Source organism: Argopecten irradians, chromosome 5 (assembly GCF_041381155.1).
Source record: "Argopecten irradians isolate NY chromosome 5, Ai_NY, whole genome shotgun sequence".
In the NCBI taxonomy this organism is placed as follows: domain Eukaryota; kingdom Metazoa; phylum Mollusca; class Bivalvia; order Pectinida; family Pectinidae; genus Argopecten; species Argopecten irradians.
This window is the reverse complement of record NC_091138.1, coordinates 26,342,316-26,366,783: the sequence shown is the minus strand read 5'-3', so window position 1 is coordinate 26,366,783 and position 24,468 is coordinate 26,342,316. Positions and strand designations below refer to the sequence as shown.

Below are 24,468 nucleotides of genomic sequence, written 5' to 3'. Positions count from 1 at the left end.
CACCGATGAATCAAATTAATTCTATCGTAAAGATTTTCGGCAACTGCCACTGCGGGTTTGCAGCTTCAATCTAAGAAACAGCAAATCTTTTACCAACACAATTAATACAAGTATGTCATATCGGGTTTCTCTACCGGTCCTCATGTAGTTTTATGCATCGACAATTAGTTTGGAGATTTCGGGAAATTTTAAATGTTACATAATCTCTGATTACCATAATTGTTTCGACAGCTGCATTGGTTTTTGATAGAATTCCATAAATAACGTTTTACTCATTTGCATAAATGCGTCATAGGGATTATCGTGTCAATGACCTGATGCTCATTTTTTGAATCTCATTAGTAACTGCTAAAGGCTGTTTAATGTCACTATTATTTCCAAGGTATTCCTTAAAAACATCGCGAAAAACGTCTCTATTCAACATTCATATAGACGAAGCATGGCTGTTTTATGGTAGGACAGGGTCCATAACGGGGAGATGTCTCAGTTCTAACCACTACATTGGTTCTGTTTCCTCTTCAAGAGCAAAATACTTCATTACTTGAAATGTTTTGCTTCTATGGCGATACAATAGTTTAGTAACATCACTAAATATTTAGTAAATCGTTCGATTTTGACCAATAGATGGTTGGTCTGATTTCCTTTGTCAACTGAAGCAGTCCTAATGCATTAATCTCGTTATATTATGATTTGTTATTTTTAAATATTTTAAACATAAATGTTACCATCAATTATAAAATTCCTATACTGTACTTAATGAAGAAATCATCGAAAGTTATTATTTGGTTGATATATGCAGTAGATAGGAATTCTTAGAAAAACTATTCATTGACATGTGGACAGTATATAAGCATTGATTACCTTTTACATCACTCTTACCGTACGTTATTTTAGTGATTTTGCATTATTCAGAGAAATTCGACTATCGATGTTCGACTATCGACTTCTGTTGTTGAAAATATATTCAATACTTAGAGGTAGTTGTGTCTAGTGGTGGAAATCTGTGTTATCCCCCTCTCCTTATCCAAAGCTTTTTTTGAGTTATGTAAGTTTTCCAACTTGGTTTGGTCGTTGATGGATGTCCTATACACACCTTATTCATCTCATTTAAAGATTACCTATCATGTATGTAATGTGTTGTTTATGTAAATGTTTTGGGAGGCTGTGGTATGTTAGTGTTGTGTCTCCTTGTGATATTGTGTTTTAGGACGCTGTGGTATGTTAGTGTTGTGTCTCCTTGTGATATTGTGTTTTAGGAGGCTGTGGTATGTTAGTGTTGTGTTTCCTTGTGATATTGTGTTTTAGGAGGCTGTGGTATGTTAGTGTCTTGTCTCCTTGTGATAGTGTGTTTTAGGAGGCTGTGGTATGTTAGTGTTGTGTCTCCTAGTGATAGTGTGTTTTAGGAGGCTGAGGTATGTTAGTGTTCTGTCTTCTTGTGATATTGTGTTTTAGGAGGCTGTGGTATGTTAGTGTTGTGTCTCTTTGTGATAGTGTGTTTTAGGAGGCTGAGGTATGTTGGCGTTGTGTATCCTTGTAATAGTGGAACGGTTTTTTTTATAATGCTTTTTCATTCAGGCATGCAGTCAAAGACACAATACAAAATCGCTTTTGAGTGTGTGTTTCATTTTTTCATGTCGGTTTTGTTGCTGTAAAGAACAATCTAGAAATGAAAATTCAAAACTATAAAATATGCATGTCAATTTCCTTTTTTTTTGCGTAAGCTCCATTTTGTCTTCAACAGTGTTGTAAAAAGTTCTTTCATATGTCAAATTTTCATTGCCGAAGTAAATAAAAGTAAATATCATTTGAATTATGTTGTCAATCCAAAGGAAACAGGAAAATTGTGAAGCAAAAATTGAGTGTCCCGTGATGTTGTGGAAAGTCTGCATGTCTAGTTGTGACATAATCAATGTTTTGTGAAGCCAAACTTGACAGACTTTTAAATTAACAGCCATAGAATTTTATTTTTTTATTTCATCTCGATTTTTTTATTAAAAATTGTTATTTTAGATTTTAAGTCCGATGTATTTTTGTTATTTTGCAACCTATTCTAATCCTTCCTCTCCCGCCCGGATGTAGCGTCTCCTTAATATGGTTTTGTTATTGAAGGAAATGGATTTTTGTCATTAGATATAGGCTATTGGTCAGCCGTTCAGAAACATAATACTGTGTTTTCATCATGCTATGGTGCGTATTTGCCGTTGATTTATTTGTTTACCGCTAACAAAACAGCAGAAAGGAAAACAGCATGTATATATAGGTGGATCGTTTTCTCGATCTGCTTTGAACAAGTTGTATCTATTAATCAAATCCCCGAGTAGAATAAGCTTGATAGCTTTAAGATGGGGAGAGCGGAATACGACACAATGAGATAAATAACGTGATCTGTGGATATATTTCTTATACGACTTTATACACTCACATAATATATATTATACAAGAATTGAACGTGATTTTTTGTGTAAAATCATGTTTCTTTTTCCGCTCTACGTCTGTAGCATGCTTGATATAGTATAACTAAATGCGTGAATATGTGCAATAAAAGAAACTGCATCCATCCTGTATTCATTGCAATCGCATGCTCGTAACAACACGTACGCAATCGTGAACTACCAAAACGTTATATGCCCAAGAGCCGCGCTGTCGTTAAACCAGTCAATATCAATGTGCAGAAAACAGTTTCAAGGTGAGAGGAAACAATAAAGCAATGGCATACTTTTGTATAGTACTTTATAGTAGCTATAAATGACAGAACTTTGAGAGTAAATACAAGTTATTGCCCTAAGACGCAAAGCGTTTACGACTAGTTGTCTTTTCTGAAGCACTTTCTTGCCAGACACAATAACAGCGAGTATGACATATTAAAACGAAAAAGAACATGCAATAGTTATAATCGTTTGGTTTGGCCAATTAAGAATAATGCCGTGAGATACAATGCACTGTGAAACTGCTATAAACTACATTGGTTTACTCGATTACAAAACAAGATGATAAATTGGAAAACTGCAATTGTTTCATCCCCATTATATTATATAAAAACGTAAATCAAAATCAATGATATGCCTGCTTCCTTTTATATTGTGTCGTAACAAATACCGACTGCTGAAAATTATCATCACAGGGGTTCAAGACATATAGACTAAGGTCATCCGTCAGACCAGAAACACACACACACATATATATATGGTCAAGTGCCCTAAATTCGACAGGGACCCGTTTTCGTCATGTTTACAATTTTGCTTTTATCTCATGAACTATCGCGTAATTTCATAAAGTGAGTCGTCTGCCAAAGCAGATTTGATCAAGGAAGATTTGTCTTGCTTAAAAGGGTGCGTGTGCTATAACCAAGTAATTTTATGAAAACGATGTAGCATTATACCCCAAAACGAAGGTATTTTCTTAAGTCCATTTTAAATAAAACTTTAAAACCCTACCGTCAGCGTTTGATCGTCCATGTGCACAGGTCAGCAGTATGTCAACAAAGTACCAGAAGTCACGTGTCTGATCATGTGATTCATTGCCGAAATTTTGGGTTATTACAAATTATTTTGGCGATTCAAGTTACCCGAAATTTTTGGTGTTGACTGTTGAAAACATAACTTTATTCTATGTAAACAGAGGTATTCGCCAATTTCAATGACCAATAGGTTTAAAGATTTAAAATCGATGTAACTACAAGAAATTTTCAGCTAAAACACGATCTCACAAGCGCCTACTGCTCATCATTTATTTGGAACGATCTCAATTTTCGTAATAAGCGAAACAGCCCCCCCTGACGAAAATAGGTCCCTTTTGGGTCGGCCATCACCCAGCGACCGGCTGTTAGAAATTTAACGTGTTGCGATAGATACATAACGAATTGATAGACAACTTGTTGTACAAGTAAGATAAAATATTATATACTTGTGTTGATAAAATTTGTAGATTTTATTTCTTGCTGGTTTGTTCATATCCGAGAGGATTTAATTACCCTGACGAATATTGGTCCTTCAAGGGTATATGTTTCTGGTCAGACAATGGTGCTGTAGCAATTCAGTTTTTCTTAGCATACCATGCTATATTGCCGCAGCAACCCGATATTTATATAACTTGTTGTAGATATCAAACTCATTCATATGAAAAACCTATTATTGTGCGAAGTTATGCAACTCATACAAATTACTTGCGATTGTTCGGATATAAGCTCGCGAGGCGTCGTACCGTGAGAAAAAACCGGAGTGCTCGACAAAAATCTACATGATCAGATCTTTTCACCTTAAATCCCGTACGGCTCGGTGAAAGTCGAATGGCTAGGTCACTACAGAACCCGATATATGTCAAGAAATTTATCGCAGTTCTTGATCAGTGAGCGATTACTCTTCCAAAATGACATCTAGTTTTATATTGTACCAACCTGCAAGCTTTTAGGAGTCTATGGTTTCAAATTATATCGTCTTTTTACGTGTGTGTGTAGAGCGGTTGTAGGTATTACCGATTTCTTTATTGTTTGTATCTTTATCGAAAAAAACCCCAATATTTTCATATTTGGTGAATCAATGATAGCCAGGTAAAATCAATATTTGACTCAATTTATAAAGTAATATATGTTTATATAGATTTATCTTCCTCTTAGTACATCAATGATTTGACGACCTGTACGGTGTTGTTTCGGCTTGAATAAACACGATATTACGAACCAATCGACCGTGAGATGTTTGCCCTTATATCATCAACACCCGCCAGTCTTATGCTAAATAAAGCTGACAAATGATGGCGAGTGTTATATCAACCTTGAATGCAAAATAACATAAACCTTGACCCGAACTGACCGCTGTCCTTAAAGCCTCCCTACAGGTGAAAGAACACGAGTAAACATGTGCCTAATTTAGTGAGGACACGATAAGACGGAGGTTAAACCAGGCGTGTTTATTGAGGAACATTTCCGACTCATGTCCAATAAATCGTGCATCTATCACCAATTGTGTGCGGAAGTTGCATGCATAGAATTTATAAGTAAACGGCGACCAGGAAATGACCTATCAAGCTATTGATAATATCACACATTGACTGGGATTTAATCGGAGTTCACTGTTCGGTCGAATAGCAATGTCAAGGCTACGGAAAAGCGTTAAAAATGTTCTTTTTTCTAAATTACATCCGTATTTTAATCAGAACTCTTACATTTCTAAACAACGAATGACCTTGAAAAGTTTTATTAAACTCTTCGTGCAGTGCCATTGTTCTTTAATATGATAGAGAAGAGCTTCTCAATGAAGCCAGCAAAATCACCTATATGTACCACGCATACTGTATTGAGCACAGCTTCAACCAATGCATATCAATCATTGGCGCATTGTTAGACCTTAGGCATATGTCTGATAGCTATTCATATAAACGTGTCTCGTATGAACGTGATGGGCAGTTTTAAGATTCCTTTACTGACCGATCTGTACGTGAATCTTTGCTCCACGTCCACCACATGAATCAATAGTGGTACTTTTTGTTCTATAGATATATATAAACAGTTAGCTCCAGGTGCTGATTGACGACCTGAGTAATACCATCACCACTTGTTATCGAATGACCAATGAAAAGGAATCTGGTTCCAGTTTGACCCGGGCGATGTGTACGTACGTGGTAAATACACATGGTCCATATCCGTATACTTTGAACTCATCACTGTTTACTTCTGTCATGGCGAGGTAATTAACAATTGTCATTTACCTGACTGATATATCTGGGAAGCATTTCTTTAACGACTCTACTGCAGCTTAGGTATCTGAGGAGAATCACAGCTATCTGACCTTGAACATTCCGCATAGTGCACAAGGGTATGTAAACCTAATGACCTAGGGCTGATTTCTGATTTGGAAACAATCTCTATCTGCTCACACATTGCAATCAAATCTTGTTCGTCAGCAATGCAACAGGTCCATAAAGTGATCTTAACTATCCCTAAGACGTTCTGTACCTGATTCACTTACAAGTTTTTCCTTAATTGCCCAATTCTTAATGATTACTGATTACTGATTTAAGCGCCATTATATGAGGGCATCACTACATCCCCAACCTATTAATGTACTGATTTAATAAAACATTGTACTTCTCTGTTATGTTAAACAATTCATGTCTTATTCCTTAATAATGCGTCTAAAAGTATCAATTAATATGATTTATCCGAGCCTATAAAATACTATTACACGATTTAATCACGTCATATCTATTAATCAATGTCGAAATCAGTCTCGTTCTGGTTTTATTCACATCTGCTAGCCACACCATAATAAGTAGATAATACGTATATATACAATTGCATGCTGTATAGATTAGGGAAGAAAGTAAACACTAGCATTAAATATTTTCAAATCTATATGTTTAACGTTTCCTATTTGCGGACGGCCTCCTATGAGCGCAGTGTGGTGTGGTGTTTGATTGTATGTATAGTTCGAGAGGCTGTGGCATATTGATTATTTGAAAGTTTCAATAACAGCAATGTCTTTGCGATTTTGCGGGACAATGACGTTGTCTCGAAAAGATTCGTGAAAGAATTTCAGAAATGTGTGTTAAATATATATTCTTGAAGCCAGATCGTATTGTTTTGCCTGGCGAGACGGTAAATCCATAACGACTGAAAACAATACAATCTCAACTGTAGATAAGGTGCTATTATAATGGTAAAGACTAGAGGGTATAATTATATAAGTATTTCTAATATCATGGTAGGGAATTCGACAAAACGTATCTGTATTTGTAGTATTATAAAAAGTATGAAAGAGAAGTTATTTAACATTGAAAACTGCTTCGGTTGTATATGTAGAAACCATTTTGCTGGCGGTGTATGCTCATTCACTTTATACTTTTAAAGTCCTTATGATTTTCAGGATGAAACAAAACTACAAACATTGTCCTGATGTTTCTTCTCTTCTATAGATTCGGAGCAGCTCCTTTGTGAATTGCTCCAACATCTGCAGTAAATATTTATTTTTGTATTGTTTATAACTATAAGATGGCAAAATGTGATCCATCAATCGAAGTATAAAACGTACAACAGCAGTATTTAATGGAAACCCACACACAGACTTACTCGCCTTGGTTCCAGAACTGAAGTTTGCAATGGTGATATATGTTATCCATAGAGATTCACAGAAGTTCAAATAATAACTAAAGCAAATATGTATATATATATATACATCGCATATACTAACAGAAGAGCAAATTTATATGGGTAACTTGAAAGTACGTTAAAGTAGTTTGCCCTATGTGAATTAGCCGATGAATTGCAAACTTAGACTTTGCATTTCAAAGGTTTCTCAACACGTTCGTTTCTGAAAATGTCATTAATCTTGGCATTTTTAAGATATCAAATTTTGACGAACTTAGTATCCTCACAAGCGCAAACTAACAAGGAAACATATCAAAATATGTAAAACTTATTTTCTGTGATTCTTTGTAAACCCACGACGGAAGTTATGATATTAAACTACATGTTCTATTTGTGATTCCAACCATTTGTTCCGGGACGAATCTACGGTATCTGTAATAGGACGCCGAATAAGTTAAGATCATTTATTCATTTCAACATATTTTGAAGTTTTGAGGTACGGATTTTATATCTATAATGCTCTTCGGGAAAAATAATTAGTTCTTGAATTCGGCTCGTATCTTTTATATGGGTGCCGCCATGTTGGAAAATTCTAAACGTGTTCCATAAGGCTATGCCGTACCAATAATCCACAATAGAAACACACGGGTAGTTTCATGCCTTATTTATATTATCGGTCTAAGACATTTAAATACTGCAGTTCATCTAACTAACAGTATAACTGAAATTTGCTTTTGGAATTATAGTAGAAGAAAATTCGGTCAACAGTAATGTGTGGAGTATTAAATTGAAGCCAAATGACGTCAGTGTATGTCTGCTTTGTCCATATATATCCCGGAGACTACATTGTCTGCTTGCATTCGCTGCATAAGGAAAGATAGATTGGGATGTTCTTTTTAGTTATCCTTAGTCGTGCCCAGGGCCCTAGTTGATCTCACTTATGTATATTAACGTGTCTGCCGCATATTCATGCATTCATAACCGTTTTTCATGTCCGATGAATGACTCGATAGCTATTGTTGAGGTGAAAGAGTTCATAGATGCAGACACGCACTCCTCAATTATTGTCTTTATAACGACTCGACAGCATATTAGTGCTACATTCCTGTAAATGTGCGGGTCACGTGACCACCATTGACGCCATCAGGTGGCTCTTTCGGTGTACATCAATACAGACGGAACATAATAATCACATTTTAATGCGAAACAAACCACCTAGCATACTACTACATCCTGTGCATTGTGTAAAGTCATTCCAAAGTAGCCCATCTACCATTCTCTTTCAATAATAAAGGCAAAGCTTTTATCTTGTTTGTGAATATTTTTATCGCTTTGAGATATAACACGTTAGGAGGAAGGGGGTTATAAAATGTGGAGACAAAAAGACACACAGTGCCAACCACGGAGTTGTCGATATAATGGATCTAAAGAATGAATGCATACAAAGAAGTGAATTCTTCAGGAAGGTTTTATCACAAAGAAAATACGGAAGTTCGCGACCAAGGACTCTTACTGACAGTCGTGCACTCATATCTACGTTTATACGCCCAATATTTAAATTCGAGTTTAAGCCCTAACACGACTGCTCACAAAAGTGTACCTTACAAAGGAAAAGTGGTTAACAGTATCTGTTTCGTTAGAGTATCAATTTTGTATTTGTCAGAAATTATAGTATTCATTTTTTAAATTATTGGCTTTTGGTTTCCATTGTTTATTCACTCTCAAATAAAACACTTACAGTTGAGAATCATTGATTGGATATTTCCGAAGCAGTAACCTGTGAAATGTTGGTTGGTTACTTAAAACTCCAGGAGAGCTAATTCCATGTACTCTTTTGAAAACGAGAGTCCCTATGTAGCTAATATAAAACATTAAATATCACAGAAACACAAATTAACAAAGAATGCCAATTTATTGACTCGTGCCCTGTCCGGGCCTCGAACTCACGATCTACGGCACCCAGTCGCCTAGCCAAACATACCTGCGCCTTCTACTACTGCGCCACATCCACATCCCCTGTGGGTGCAATTGAGTGCCGTAGATCGTGAGTTCGAGGCCCGGATAGGGCACGGGTCAATAAATTGTCATGCTGTGTTTAATTGTGTTTCTTTGATTTTTAATAAAAAAAATAAAGCATTACGTAATTTTGTAGAACAAAAAGGAACCCCGTGAAACATATATATATATAAACATATATATATATAAACCGGCGTCACAATTTAATCTGAAATAACTGAAGTAATTGTTCAAAACCGTTCGTGATCATAGTCTACCATCTTTAAAATAGCCTAGACTGTATTCAATTACCTTATCTTAAATACATTATTTAAACATGCATTAAGATTGATCTCAATAAGTAACATTATTACAGTAAAGAGGCGTTAGGAAAGCAAAGAACATTTATCATAATAGGTAAACACCTGGATCTTTATAGCGATAATCACATGTTCCACTTGTCCTGCAGGTGCTTTATCATACGATACCTCCACAATCTAAAAACAATTAAGAAATATCCAAATATAACATATGTACACAGTATATTTGTCATATGTAGAAATCTAAAATTTCAGTTTGTTAAAGATTTGAAGACCACACATGGATGTAACATGTTTGACCTAGTGACTACACATATTTGTGTCGGCTGTACTTTCAGACAGATCCACCTGGCATCAAGTCGTTAAACGAAGGAGCTAATAAAGACTGTGAAATACCAGTCACAAAATACCAACTTTGTGGAATCAACTATACACATTAATGAATACGAAGTGGATATGAATGGCATGGAAAGCATATGTACGAAAAACAATTAAGAAAAGACACATAAGTCAGTTGGTTTAATACATAAAATGCAGATTTTTTGTACAGTTATAGGTTAGAAATCAGTTTTATTATCATTTAAAATATGGAGAAAGAGGCATATGATTACCTGCGTCCATTATTACTAATTATTATTATCATTCTATGACAATGATACCAGGAACAGGTTACATGAAAAATCTTTAAAATCAGTTACGATTATACTTGAAAGGAAATACTAAAAATGAATTAAAAAGAAGTTTGTTATTATTGCAAATAATTTTGATCTTTGAAAAAGTCAAACTTTCTCATGATTTGGCACACTCCAACAACAAGAGGTAGTTGGTTGTATTGAGTGGCAATTGCAGATATCAATCAAAACAGAGTAAAACTAACTAATCCCCCAATTCGTTTGAAGGACTTACAATCTTAATACTCAAATATTTCAAAATTCAAGACCATATTGTTGTTACTGCCGGACTTATTAACCTCGATAAGAATATCGAGCTCAATATATAATAAAGAAACCAAGTAATGTTTGAGACCACGCTATTGGCAACGAAAATCTCAACGAGAAAAAATCAGTAGCGAAACTAAAATTCCATTTTCATTGGTATTACCAATGACACTTAAGTTAGTTTAGGATTGTAATTACCCCAGAACACGTGACAGTGTTACAACAGGGTTTGGTGTGGTGCTCGTGTCGTTTGAACCAAACCAAATCTATTTGGAATGCACAAGTAGCATGCAGGCTTTCGTGCACTATAAAGGATGTAATGCATCGCAATCAAAATTGGATTCTATTTCCGGAGAAGCTCTATTGTACAGCCGTCTCTGATACAAAAGTATTCACGAGCAGCTCGTGCGGCGTGTCCACTGGCCTAATGTCATCACAATAAACATACGGCCGTGTCATTTCCCTAATGAATTCTTTATAAACATACATTGACAACCGAATAGGAACTGACCTCCTCCGTCCAAGTCAGTTAGTCGTTACGGCTCAGATCACTAGGGTAATGGTTAGAACATAGACCGACATATACATGACCTTGCGTGTATGTTATACGTACAACAAAAGTACATGTCTATGACCATTTTGATAAATACCCACACAATCATCAACATTCGATAATGAGTTGATCTGTGGAACATGGGTAACTAATTACATATCAATTATATATGTTTTATTTCAAATATTGGTCAATTCAATGTCAACAATCTCATAGCATGATCCCTGATCAGCAACATCAGTACTAATTTACACTGTAACATTTAATAATGAATAAGACCATCCTCACAATGGTGGAAAGGTATTTATTAATTCAACAAAAAATAATACTCCAACAAAGACTCCTAAAACATTTTTTTCAATAAGTATGAAACTAAAACCCCAATATGGGTTTAACAAAGTAAAAACCGCCAAAAAAACATTGGATAAATTTAAGGAGGAATTATTGCAATAAGTCATTTATTAAACCCTGATTTATTCGTCTAAGATATGACGGTAAGCTTACCACAGATGTTAGGCAAGCATTATCTCACAAAGCTACCGACTTCACAACTATCTATACCTTTTATTAATTTGCTGCCGACACTTCGAATAGCCTTAATTGGAATTTTAATCAACCCATTACAACATGTAAATCGTAAATCAACCATATGAATAGCATTGATAATATCTCATAAGTACGATAGTTGGAAAGGAATGCTTAATTTAACGCGTAGAAATCAACCTATATTTGTAATCTGAATACCTAAACGTAGAGTATCATTTTGTATACATGTTGGGGCATATCGCTTTGTAATGATCATCAATTTTGTTTCATTTCGTAAAAGTCGTAACGATTGTTAGGTCTTTTGATGTTTCCATTGTGCATGCATTGTATTTCTGTAGCTATCCCCGGGGAGCACAACTTGGCAATTGATATAGGACGCAAAACTCGTTCAGTAAACTTGGCACAGAGAAAAGTGTAAATCGAAATATCATTTATCTTAATAAAAAATGACAGTTCCTGGTGAAAATGACCTACATTTTGTGTAATTATTCGCATCGTACTACTTGGCCCGGAGTTAGCACAGTACGTATGTATTACGATATGCACTCTACTATACACTAATTTGTTTAATTTTCGTTTTGTTTTTATACTTAGATCATGAACCCTTCAAATTGCGAAGGTTTTCTAATCACTGGTCGTTTAAACATACCAGGGTCTGTCTTGAAGAAATAAACTTAATGTTTTCTTGTGAAGGAATACTTGTTTTTATAGCCGCAATTAGGCGGGGCTCTATTACAGTTTCATATGAAATGTAGTACTAGGTACATAAAGCGGTAAAAAAAACTCACCCATTTTACAGTTACCACAGGTGGAGATGGGCATAACACTGAAATTTATACTCTTATCCTAATCACTGAGTTAGGGTACTGTTTGGTCTGATTCAACACACACAACTGATGTATGGTGGACATTACACTTGGTTATGTACCAGCAGTACTGAGAATCCGAGACAGGTTCATTTAGTTTTTATCGAAAATACGACTGTATAAACATTTGCTGGTAAAACAGTGAGTTGTATCCATATATTTGGCTTTACTACATTGTTTACCAACATGACGTAACAAGCTGTCCTCCGTTCATTCCATGACTTTGCAGGTTGTAATATAAACTTCCTTTTCGATGATGATATTGTGAATGGCACGACTGAAATAGCATTTACAAAGTCATAAATTTGCGTGTTTTCTATTTTGTCCCAATATCTATAGCTCAGAATCATTTGTGATTACTTGTTTTACATATTTACTTGTTAAGAAGTAAACTGGTTAAATTCAGGTGAAAAGAAAACAAACATAGTGTTTTACATGTACAATGTTGAGTATTTCGAGAAACGTGTAAAATAATGGAATTTCTATTAAAATGTTGAATTGTTTAACGAAAGGAATTGATATTGTGAATGTGTAGGGTGACAGATCACGTCCATTGTTTAACGTTTTATGTTTAAACAGCTTCAGAGAAAATAAGACCTTTTGAAAATTAAAATTAATTGTTGAGTGACGTTGATTTCAACAAGTTATGTTCGTTGTACCATTTAACGCACTAAGAGAATCTGGCTCTGTCAAATCTGATATCACACAAAAGCGTTCATTCGTAATCACGTGTCCTACCAACAAAATCAGCTGATAAAACCTCAATTATGGAATGAAAACAAACCAAAACCGAATAAAATAATGCAATTATTGTTGAGAAGACCGAAATAATAGCAGACTTACAATGTTTTGATTTTATTAATTTAAATGTGATTTACTAATGATAGTCGGCATTCCACGGTAATGGAGTTTGGTGTTACGAAGATAACCGCCTTTAGTCATGCAATCCGGATGAACGAACTCCAAGTATCACTGTAAGCGACTTATTAACGATTCGTGTCCCGCTGTCTTGTCTATAAGATAATAAGAACAAGAGATCATTGTCATTTGTTCTGTACCCATTATCGCCTTGTTGCTATGTTACACGATCATATGTTCAAAAGAACGACGTCATGCCTGCCGGCAGAAACTCAAAATGTCTTTCACTAGAATTCGGAAGTATATTTCGTTCGGTTTTATTACCAATTCAGCTATAGTGAAAATCAGGACTTTTGTTGTCTTTTATTGAGTTCAATCGCATAGCAAGAATTAGCGCATAACCATGAATCTAAAATCATTGTTGAAGCGGTTCTTCACGATCTATTCCACTATTAAACAATTAAGTTACGTCCGACATTGATAATTTCCATTCCCCAACATTTTCCGCCAGCCTTCCATGATAATTCAAACGATACTCAAAAGACAGTATAGCGACGAACTAGCACGATAGTTGCTTTTATATGCCCTGCAGACGCAAGGGCCATCTACCTTACTACTATGATATATGCTGATGAACTATGATCAATTTAATTTTGAATTTATTCATCAGAATGTTAACTATGTCGACTCACAGGCCTTATCTTATATACAATATCTCGCTCCAAGCTGCCACATATCGAAAAACGACGAAACATTATGGGTGCAAAATTGACTTTATCAACACACACCACTAGTTTTTAACTTTAATTTTATCAATTTTGCAAATGCTGTGTAACGGCACATTAACCAAATTATTCGAAGAATGATGTAGACAACCGATCACAAACGACTAAATATCTAGGAACCATCTCTGTGTTATTTGCATCGGTACAGAATTGATATTTTCTTTATCTTCCTAGGAAATACCTACATAACCAGTATTAGATATAATACTGAATACCGTTATGTACTTTATTGACGTCTCTCTATAAGCAAAGATTTTGAGTGAATTAGAATTATCCTTTCATAGAGGATTTTGTGTAGCAAGTATTTTGGATTTTTTTCTCTTATAGAATAAGTTAATTACCTAAATGTATATGAAAACCATGACTTTTGACGAGTAACAAGTCATATTGTGTTACATATCTACTCGCAGCTAGATACCCTTTTGCGCTTTTTACATCATTTCACAATAATCTTTTTTTTTTCTTGTATTCATACAAAATCTGGTTTTCTGATTGATCGACTCTTTTTGTTTTTGTTTTTTCATACCACTTTGAAAAAAAGAAATATCCTAGAATGGCGCGAAAACCCGACGTTATCGTGACACCACAATATAAACATTGATTTGGAAAACTATTTCCCTGGAAAATCAATATAATCGTACGTGTTAACCTATTTTATTTTAACAAATAGTCTGGAAAATCAGTTATAAATTTTGTTTGCAAACTTACGCGGATTCACACAGTTTGCAAAAAAATATCTATTATATCCCGATGAAATTACAAAAAAGTGACATCAATGTTGAAAAAAACCGCACAGGTCATACTACCATACCCAGTAATGTCTTTCGTAGCATACTCACCCTGGTCAACAACTGATTCAGATTTCTAATGCTAAACGCAGTAGATTTAAACAGAACATGGCTGTTCCAGATTGATGTTAATGGACACTGAATAGGTGTACGCCCTGACATGCAAAATGTGCAAAACATGTTTTGTTTTAAGTTTTAATTCAGTAATGTGTATAAAATACATGTAAAAAAACATGATTTTACAAAGAAGAAAGGATAAATATTATTATTTTTCTCAGTGTTATCACGGTTATTCAACATGTTTTTCTTACTTTTACGGCGTTCTGTTTATTTCGAATGCTACAACACATTGAAGTGCACAAGAGCAACCTGTGATAAATGAACTAGTTTTACATTTTCAAGTGGTTTTGCGCTGTGTATTATCATATAAACTTGTTCTGATGGTAGTATTCGTTGTCATTTAAAAGCATCAAACACGGGCGTGAAAGGCGTAGGCACTGAAGTAGGATATCTTAGCTTGATGTGTTTACGTTGTGGGCGGTAATGGGAACAATCAAACTGACATCGAAGGTATTAAAAGTTCAGTCGTCTTGATGGAATATCCTGTAAAATACATTTTTTCTAGTATCTCAAACAGTTCAAAACGTGATTCAAAGATTATTGGGGATATATAGGGGATGCATATTGCACTCTGCGTAAGACAAATATATTTCTGTTTGATTTTCAAAAAAGATGTGCCAATTTAGATACTGCTAAAGCAACTTCTAAGGATCCTGAAGCTTTTAATGCAAACAGGTGTATCCCAGCGTCCTCCCTGATCCATCTGGATCGTGGTGTACTCGGCGCTGACTTCATGCTGTGTATTTACACGGGTCTGGCTAAAGGTGTGACATTGGAGAAAGCAAATACAGTACAGAAAGCTTCCATCTCGTGAGGCGAGATATCCACGCCGATTGGAAACAATGTGCAAAGAGATCGGCGATAGGTTTTTCTCTTATTGCATTTTACATGACTATATCGTTGTTTGTAGAGTTTGGACGCAATGTCAATAGTAGATGAAATTGGTTATTTGACTTTATTGTCTGTATGTAGTTCATAATGCATTAGATGTTAAATGCAATAAAGCAAAAAGTAGCGTCATGAGCGTAGGACTTGGATACTTTTGACCTTAATTATTTGTCGACTGGACTAAAGTTGATAGTGTATAAAACAAGGTAATTGGCATAGGGGAAACCAGTGAACGTCAGTGACCATTTGTATTTGCTGCAAAACATTACACTTCTTCTAACTTAAACTAACTAACAAGCATCATGGTGCGATGCTGTAATTACCATTACTAAGTATTAGCTTGAAATTCTGACAGAGCCCTACAACTAACACCATTACGCTTTATATACACGCCCTATACATGTTTATGTGGTGGCGATCCTCACCGTGTGGCGAAAGCCTTGTATGCTTATTGACAACTTCCTATCTAAATGTGATTGATGGTACGTTAGTTCTATTGAGAAATGACATGGTAGATGCAGAGAGAATAACTATCACTCTATACCCTCTATGATTTTCTTCACGTGTTTAATTTCCTTCCCAATTAGCCACGTGATGAATCTCTAATTAATGAAGTATTTCTGGTAACGCTGGTATTGGATGATCGCAGTAGCATCCGGTCTGATGTTCCGTTAACGCCGCGGTCCTGTGGAGAAGACACAGAGGTCATCTCTGAGAACACTTAGTCTGATAAACCCCTGAAAATAATGGACAGTGCTAGGAAGGGTCTAAGTGGTCATCATTACTGAACTACACGCAAGACACATTATATACATCATACTCTATAATCTGGCATAAATGGAAGTAAATATGCTTTCTCGTTGTTTTAGGGACCAGATGGTAGATACTGGGGCGCCCGATCAACGACATTTGACATGGATACCAAATCATTACCTGCAAAACGTTATACAGCAATGCTAAAAGCACCATTTGTATTACTGACGTCTTGTTTGCAAAATACTCTAATTTACTTTATAGACTAGCTATAATTATGTTTGTCTGGAAACATGAACGGAGAGCATCTTTAACCAATGCATGGGGCATAAAAGTTCGAATTTACAACATAACAAAGTTCTAAAAGTACAATATTAATAGGCTAGTTCATTAATTTCCTTGTTTTAACGTCTAAGCTACTATCATAACATCATGTATTATGTAGCATAATTCCACCGTAAACTTAACTCAAGACATGTGTTAAACACCGTGCTTGATTAGGGAATAAGTTTTAAAATGTTAAATTACATTTTATTATATCACATGAGAAAATGGTTTCGGATATTGAAGTACATGTTTAAAATTTATCAGTGCTGCTGCACTGGTTAATACAGATATTGAAACAATTGTTTTGTGAAAGTTTGTTTCCCATCGTCTAATGGTTGTCTTCCCCCTATTGAAAGTTTAACCATGTAGCGTTTATTTCTGTATTTTAAGAAAAGAGGGGCGGGCCGTTTGTGCGTTTCGCCTCAAAAGAATAATTAGCAAGACAGACTATCTGTATTATCAAATTTACTAAACAGTCATACATAAATGTCTCTTATTCACATTCTAACCTATTGTTGCTATATATGGTGAGCAATGTATAATTACGTAGTGCACAGAAAAAAAACTGGCACATGAACAATGTTGGATATACTAATGATGAATTAGCATTATGGTGCGAAACAAAGATAATTGAGCGAAAATCCAGACGTTAGCAACTTTTATTATATAAAAATCAAGGTTAATAAAAAAAGAATAAACCATAACATGCTTTTCTTCTAGAAACCAAAACAAGACAACAACAAACTTTTATTCTAGAAGCCAAAGCTAGACTACAACACACTTTTCTTCTAGAAACCAATGCTAGACTACAACATACTTTTCTTTTAAAGCCAATAGTAGACTACAACATAATTTTCTTCTAGAAACCAACGCTAGAATACAACATACTTTTCTTCTAGAAACCAATACGAAGACAACAACACTTTTCTTCTAGAAACCAATGCTAGACTACAACATACTTTTCTTTTAAAGCCAATAGTAGACTACAACATAATTTTCTTCTAGAAACCAACGCTAGAATACAACATACTTTTCTTCTAGAAACCAATACGAAGACAACAACACTTTTCTTCTAGAAACCAATGCTAGAATACAACATACTTTTCTTTCTATGCTTTCTTTTATTCTATGGAGCATTTACATTTATATCAGAGCCAACAGTAAGAATGTGTTTCTAAGATTAAAAAATGCGTTTATTTGAATATATAATGCTACAGCTACCAAAACAGAGCCTTAAACCCTTCTATTACATTGGTTTGTCTAAAGATAATCTGGTTCATGAATATTACATTTATTAATTATATTGCTTTTAAAAACATCGCATGTTAGTCTATGACAGTCATTTTCTTTGATGTGCGTATGTACACGATTGACACTGTCTATGAGACAGTTAAATGACTATGTTCATGGGCTAAATTATGTATTCATTAGTGAGACCGATTTAATATATTACCAATCAAAATTGTACGAATATAAGACATATTGCATAAGAAATGCTTCAATCAAAATTCCCTAGAGACATAATTGTGCCATAATAACACTTAGAATGATTCAAATTCAGGATGTGTTCGCTTTAAGTAAGAAATAAAATAGTATTATCGAAATACTGATATCATTGTGGCTCCGACTTGGTGCAACTTGACACAACAAATGATTGAATTTGCATGCTACAAGTGTTTATATCAGTCAGCTGAAAGAGCACATCGTTTATAACTTGAATTTAAATAGTTTTATCATTTTCATATAAATTTGATATTCCCATCTATTCAAAATCATATCCGCAATACTTCTTCATTTTGTTTGCAGCATTCCGTGTAAAGTGTTTGCTTTCATTTTATTAAAGTGGATGCAACGATAGAGAGTGAAAAGACATACAAACTGTATATTAATTTCAGATAATTGAATCACGAAGTCGGTGAATTGCATATTAACGTGTACGGTTTTATGTAGAATGATGAATATTGAAACTCTGTTTCTGTCGATATCCATAAACGTGCTTGTGAATGTGGGTGGCAGCCTCTTTGTTATGTTGTAATAGTTCTTTTATAATAGCTCGCTATTGTAAAATTAAATGTTCAGTAATAATTTAAAAATAATGCAATATGAAAGAAACATTGCCATAAACTTAATATTTCAAAACTCGATATGGGGTAATGGGTTCCACATGCTTAGTGAAATGAATTAGAAGCCACAATATAATTCATGGCTATTTAAATATAAGAAATATTTCAATTTCCCCCTGTCTAGATTATCTATTGGTACTGTTGTACAAAACTAGACACTGCACTTTAGTTCCGAGGGCGTGCCATTTAATGTTAACAGTTAACAGGCTAATCGTTATGAAGAGCTCAGCATTGTTGATAGCGATCGTGCTAAATAAATATTTATGATTAGGGATAGACATTCCCATATGTAAAGTGTCACATCTATAAATGGCGGGAAAAGGTTATTTTGAAATTGTTATTAAAAACCCAGTTATAATGTTTTCTGTGTAACCCATGACACCCCTATTCGATGTATGGGTAGCAATGATAAAACAGTGAATTTTAGCATGTATTTTATCTGTAAAATTGACATAAGGATTGAGGATACATACGATACACTGCAATAGGCTTTCTTTCCACGTATCAGAATAAGGCATACGTTTTAATATTTACTACCTACATATATAGCATTTGTTATGGGCAGCGATTGATATCTTGAACTCGAGTCGGCATACCCATGTATTTATATCCATGTGAATGAAATATTTGCATTTATAAAAGTTATTCTTTATTTCTATTTTATCTTTCCATGTTGTGGAACTATTGGTGATTTTGGTGGTTACTTCATCCTGATTTTCTGTTTTGTATTCCCAGGTTGTGAAGATGTTGGTGATAGTAGTGGTCATGTTTGGTATCTGTTGGTTGCCTATCCACGCCTTTACACTATTTATAGACTCTCATCCTGAGCTGTTAGCCACAAACGAGGATATCCAGTTCTTCATGGGCATTTATCTCACCGCTCATTGGTTGGCCATGTCTAATAGCTTCGCTAATCCAATCATTTATGGTTTTACAAACGCAAGCTTCAGGGTATGTATATTGAATTGTTTAAACATAATTAATATTTACGTTTTGCAATACAAAATATATTTGTCATACATTGTATATGACATATATATTAATTGTAAAGCCACCAAATTGACGTCAAAATCGAAGTTACTTATCATAGAACCTATGTCCTAATCCAAATAAAACTACGAAAAATTGCTTTCAAGATTTCCTTTATTATAAGTTCAGAATCAGTTCGCGTTGATAGTACAATCTTCGAACTGTTTTGTTGAGGAATAAAATCTTCTCTGTTACATCATGCAACAATTAAAGGGTATATATAGTTACGAAGGCCATCGGAGGAAAAATAACCTATTTATTCTGCTGATTTTAAAGCAAATAAAAAATTGAATTCAGCTGTTAGATTAGATTAGGGTCTGGACATTTTTTAATATGTCAAATAAAACGCACATGGATAATGGTTGCAATAAGAAAATGAATCCTTTACGGGGGTGGGGGGTGGCTAAAATGTTTACATAAAATGTGTCGGATGTTAGGAAACAACAAACCCAAAAGTGTAACGATTTGTTTATGAAGGTTAGAGACATGTTTATCAAACTACATATAACGAACTGTTACCTTATTGTCTAATGTGAGTTGGCAAACATTTCAGTGTAATGGAACATGATTTTCTGACATAATATCACATTGTTCTGTCAGAACATTTAAATATACACATAGAAATGACAACAGGATGTAATGTACGTAAATATCATGGTTATTTCTGTTACAGGCAGACATGGCAGTCCTTCTCAACAAGTGGTTTCCGTGTTGTTGCTGTTTCAAACACATGATGACAAGAACATATAGTCTTTCAAACTACGACAGCATTATATATAGAAAACATACAGTTATCAGAGGTGGAAGTATGAAAAACAGCACTGGGTCATCGGACTCATTTAAACGCTCAAGACCCATGCACTATCTTAGTGAAAATAGACAAGAGTTCCAAGGATTCAGACGAACTAGGTCAGAAATGCACATGACAAGAGTAACGGTGAACGGTGCACAGAACGGCTATGCTTATTCATTCAAAAAGACACCAAACAAATCAAACGGAAGTTTACCAGAGTGATGTTTGAAATACAATACGATATTCCGTTACAGCGAACAGTGTATAATCATAAAGAATTTCTTCCGTACACTCTGTTAAAGGATTCCATTCCGCGGGAAATTCGTATTAAATGTGATAATATTTTAGTAATGATACTATGATAATGAAGTTTTGTGAAAGTTTTGCACTTTTATTCTTTTTAAGCAGACCAAGCCAGACTCTTTTAAATTAGTTTCATAGTGTGAAACAAGCCATAAACTGTTGAGCAATGAAATCCAATTGATGTTATTTTCCACTCTAATTGGGTTTTTTCCGCTAAATAACGTGCGATGTACCTGAAATATTGTTCTACGCTAAGCGCAGCAACGTCTTACTACAATACTTCACAATATTATTTTAAACACGGAGAAGAATTATCTGATTGTGTTGCTTTCCTCTGAAGAAGGTTTTTATCAAAATATAAACAGATTGGACAACAGACAGGGATGTTTTATCTTACATGTTGATTATAATTCTGAAGATGTTTGGCATGCTTTGTAAAAATAAATCAAAAAATTGATTTGCTTGACAGACAAATCTTACATCAGTTGAAAAAGGTGTTCACCCTGAACCTATGTTCTGTAAAGGTCAACACCCGTAATTCTGCAGGGATTGAAATCAATCTTTTTAATCTCCAAGGAATGATTTATCCGTAAACTGTGACAGGTTATAATTGAAATGCAGCTTCCACGCTGTAGGGTTTTTGTAGGCAGCTGTCTATAATGTTTGCATCGACGGGACATGTATACTAAAAAAAATCGTCTATCATGGGGAAAAGTTAAATAATTATGGATATTGGCTGTTCGCATGTTAGCGTCTCAATTTTAGCTTAATAAGTAAGATATCTGAAGATGTCTAGGGAAACAACTTACGACATTGTAGATAATAAGAAGATTTGTGTACTTATACAGATTTTCCCGATTAGGCGAATATCTTAATTTGTTTAGTATCCATACATCATTACAGCTTATCCACAAAAACAATTCAATAGTTAAATTAATGTGAAATTTTCATTTTGTATCATCGGCTTTCAATTTAACCATCTCAAAAAGTAGAAAAAAATCTATAATGAAAACCTTTTGTGATGTTAATAAGGCGTTAATCTAACTAAGAAGTTAATACAGATACATTTTCAAAACAATTGATGTATTTTCGAAGTCCGGCTTTGTATACGATTAAAAAGCAAAGTATAACTCTCCTTCCTTTATGTATAATGTGTCAGGCCCAATTTGTATCAGTGTTCATGGACTTCACCTTGCTTAAGTAACATTGGTATAACATATAAGTTGAGTCATCATGGAAATGTTTTCATTTAGACAATGCCAGTTTTAGGAATTCTGCTCGAGATTGAGGTAATGTTTTATAACGTTTGATTAAACATCTTTGGTACCGAATTGGTCCCGTTTTATGTACTATCTAACTAATCATGGTGATGTGGACATGCTGTTGGAAAAGTAACAGCACAGTGTGTTATTCTCTTTAAACCAATGAGTTATAACTTGTCAGATACAAAAAAACACAGCCGATAAGGTCATGCACTCACCGTTCAACAAGACTACGGGAGTTTGATCCCCATTCTGCTATATATAACATATAGGAATACTACCCGCATACCATGCTCTGTTTGTGCCCACATTTAACCTTCTATACTCACCCTATGATTGATAGGAGACATTAAACATTATCAAGGATTCAGTAAACGTTTTTTCATGATTGAAAACCAAACTAAACGCTTCAGACAACATGCCAAACTATCCTAAAGGTCATCTGAGTGTAAGGATGCAATCCCCACAGAAATGAAACATAGAAGCTTATTGGTAGATCAAAACTACATTTTCAGAATTATCTTAAACATGTTTTTGCAATTCTACTCATATCTTTGACATGTTAATTGAGCTTTGGTGATATCTTCTCGCATTAAAGTTTTTGTTCAATTTTACAAAATGTCCCTCTTCTGCAATATTTATATCATATACACTAATGTTCATCTAATTTCGTGAAATAACTAAAATGTGATTATTTTAAGGTGATTCGTTAATTAGCACCACCCGAAAATCATATATTGGTTAATACAAAAAATCTAACCCGAAATTATATACACATGGTATACTCAGCGCTGCCAACATCGACATAGAACATCAATCTTATTCAAGACAGTTATTACACTTTAACGCCTTTTGTGTATCTACAAACGTACCCGCTCATTTGTCTGATGAAGACAGTAGGGTATACATAGTACTAGTCACCGAAACGTCACAGATACACATTTACTACTTGTGTAACAATATAATTACACAAACCATATATACTTTCCAGCCTAATACCAATGTTTAGAGAAATCAGGAATTGATAGCACACATGGAAAGTGTGCGACAGTTGGGTAGGCCTACATACGTAGATGAGGACGAAATTAACGTCAGTTTAACATTGAAAACCAGAAACTTGTCGGTATTAGATTAATAAATAAATTCAATATTACATATATAATCTTGTGTCCCTTGTTTAATTAACTGATGACAAACAAACTCAAGACCGATATTTTAGGGTCATATTGGAGAATCTCTCTCAATCAATCGCTGGAAAATCTCAAATTCCGTTAATTAACATAGCATTTTTAGCATTCACTTTTTAATGAGCTGTAGTAGATGGTATCATATTGATGACATTATTAGGGCATCGTTATTAACTACAATTCCGGTAAGGGCATCGTAATGAATGTATGTTAACATGGCTTTAAACAGTGCAAATATTGTTGTTTATATATTGTGATATGTAGCATTATACATTTTAATTGTGCATGATTGATTGCAAGCAGTAGAGGAAGAATGTGTTCAAACGTGAGACTAGTGTGATTTGTCATTTTCATTGTTCAGAATATACGTATATTGTATGAATTGCTATTAAATTATTCAATTCTATATATTCGAGTTTTTATTTTGTTTTCTGTTTCAATTCATGCATGCGTAACGCCTGTTTTATGCGTATATAACATGTTTGTGTGAGTGATACGGCTTAAGGTATACGTATAATGTAATTTTGCAGTGTGTCGTCTTCACCGAAGAACAATAGGTCGAGCTAAACGCAATTTGAATATATGAAACATGAAACATAACAAGACGAAAATGCTGAATTAATAGTAAACAAAGGACACAAAAACAATATACTGATGGCAAATAAATTCACTGTTAACCATCTGATTGTCGTGGCGACTTAAAAGTCTGTTATAGTATTGCAAGTCTGTTTATAGTATCGTATGACAGAAAACGAAAACTAAGTCTGTTTATAGTATTGTATGACCTGAAAACGAAAACTAAGTTTGTTTATAGTATTGTGTGACAAGAAAACGAAAACTAAGTCTGTTTATAGTATTGTATGACCTGAAAACGAAAACTAAGTCTGTTTATAGTATTGTTTGACCTGAAAACGAAAACTAAGTCTGTTTATAGTATTGTATGACCTGAAAAC

The 24,468-nt window shown here is 34.5% G+C and overlaps 1 protein-coding gene across 1 annotated transcript in view; it reads left to right on the top strand.

The window, feature by feature from the left end:
* LOC138323363 (prolactin-releasing peptide receptor-like) overlaps positions 1 to 23,923 on the top strand; it is a 50,353-nt gene extending 26,430 nt beyond the window's left edge. The window contains exons 2-3 of the mRNA XM_069267943.1: positions 19,677 to 19,892; positions 20,644 to 23,923. Of these exons, the coding sequence (XP_069124044.1) occupies positions 19,677 to 19,892; positions 20,644 to 20,985 (558 nt within the window). The 3' untranslated portion in view covers positions 20,986 to 23,923. The remainder of the gene's footprint in view (positions 1 to 19,676; positions 19,893 to 20,643) is intronic.
* Positions 23,924 to 24,468: the final 545 nt, after the last annotated feature.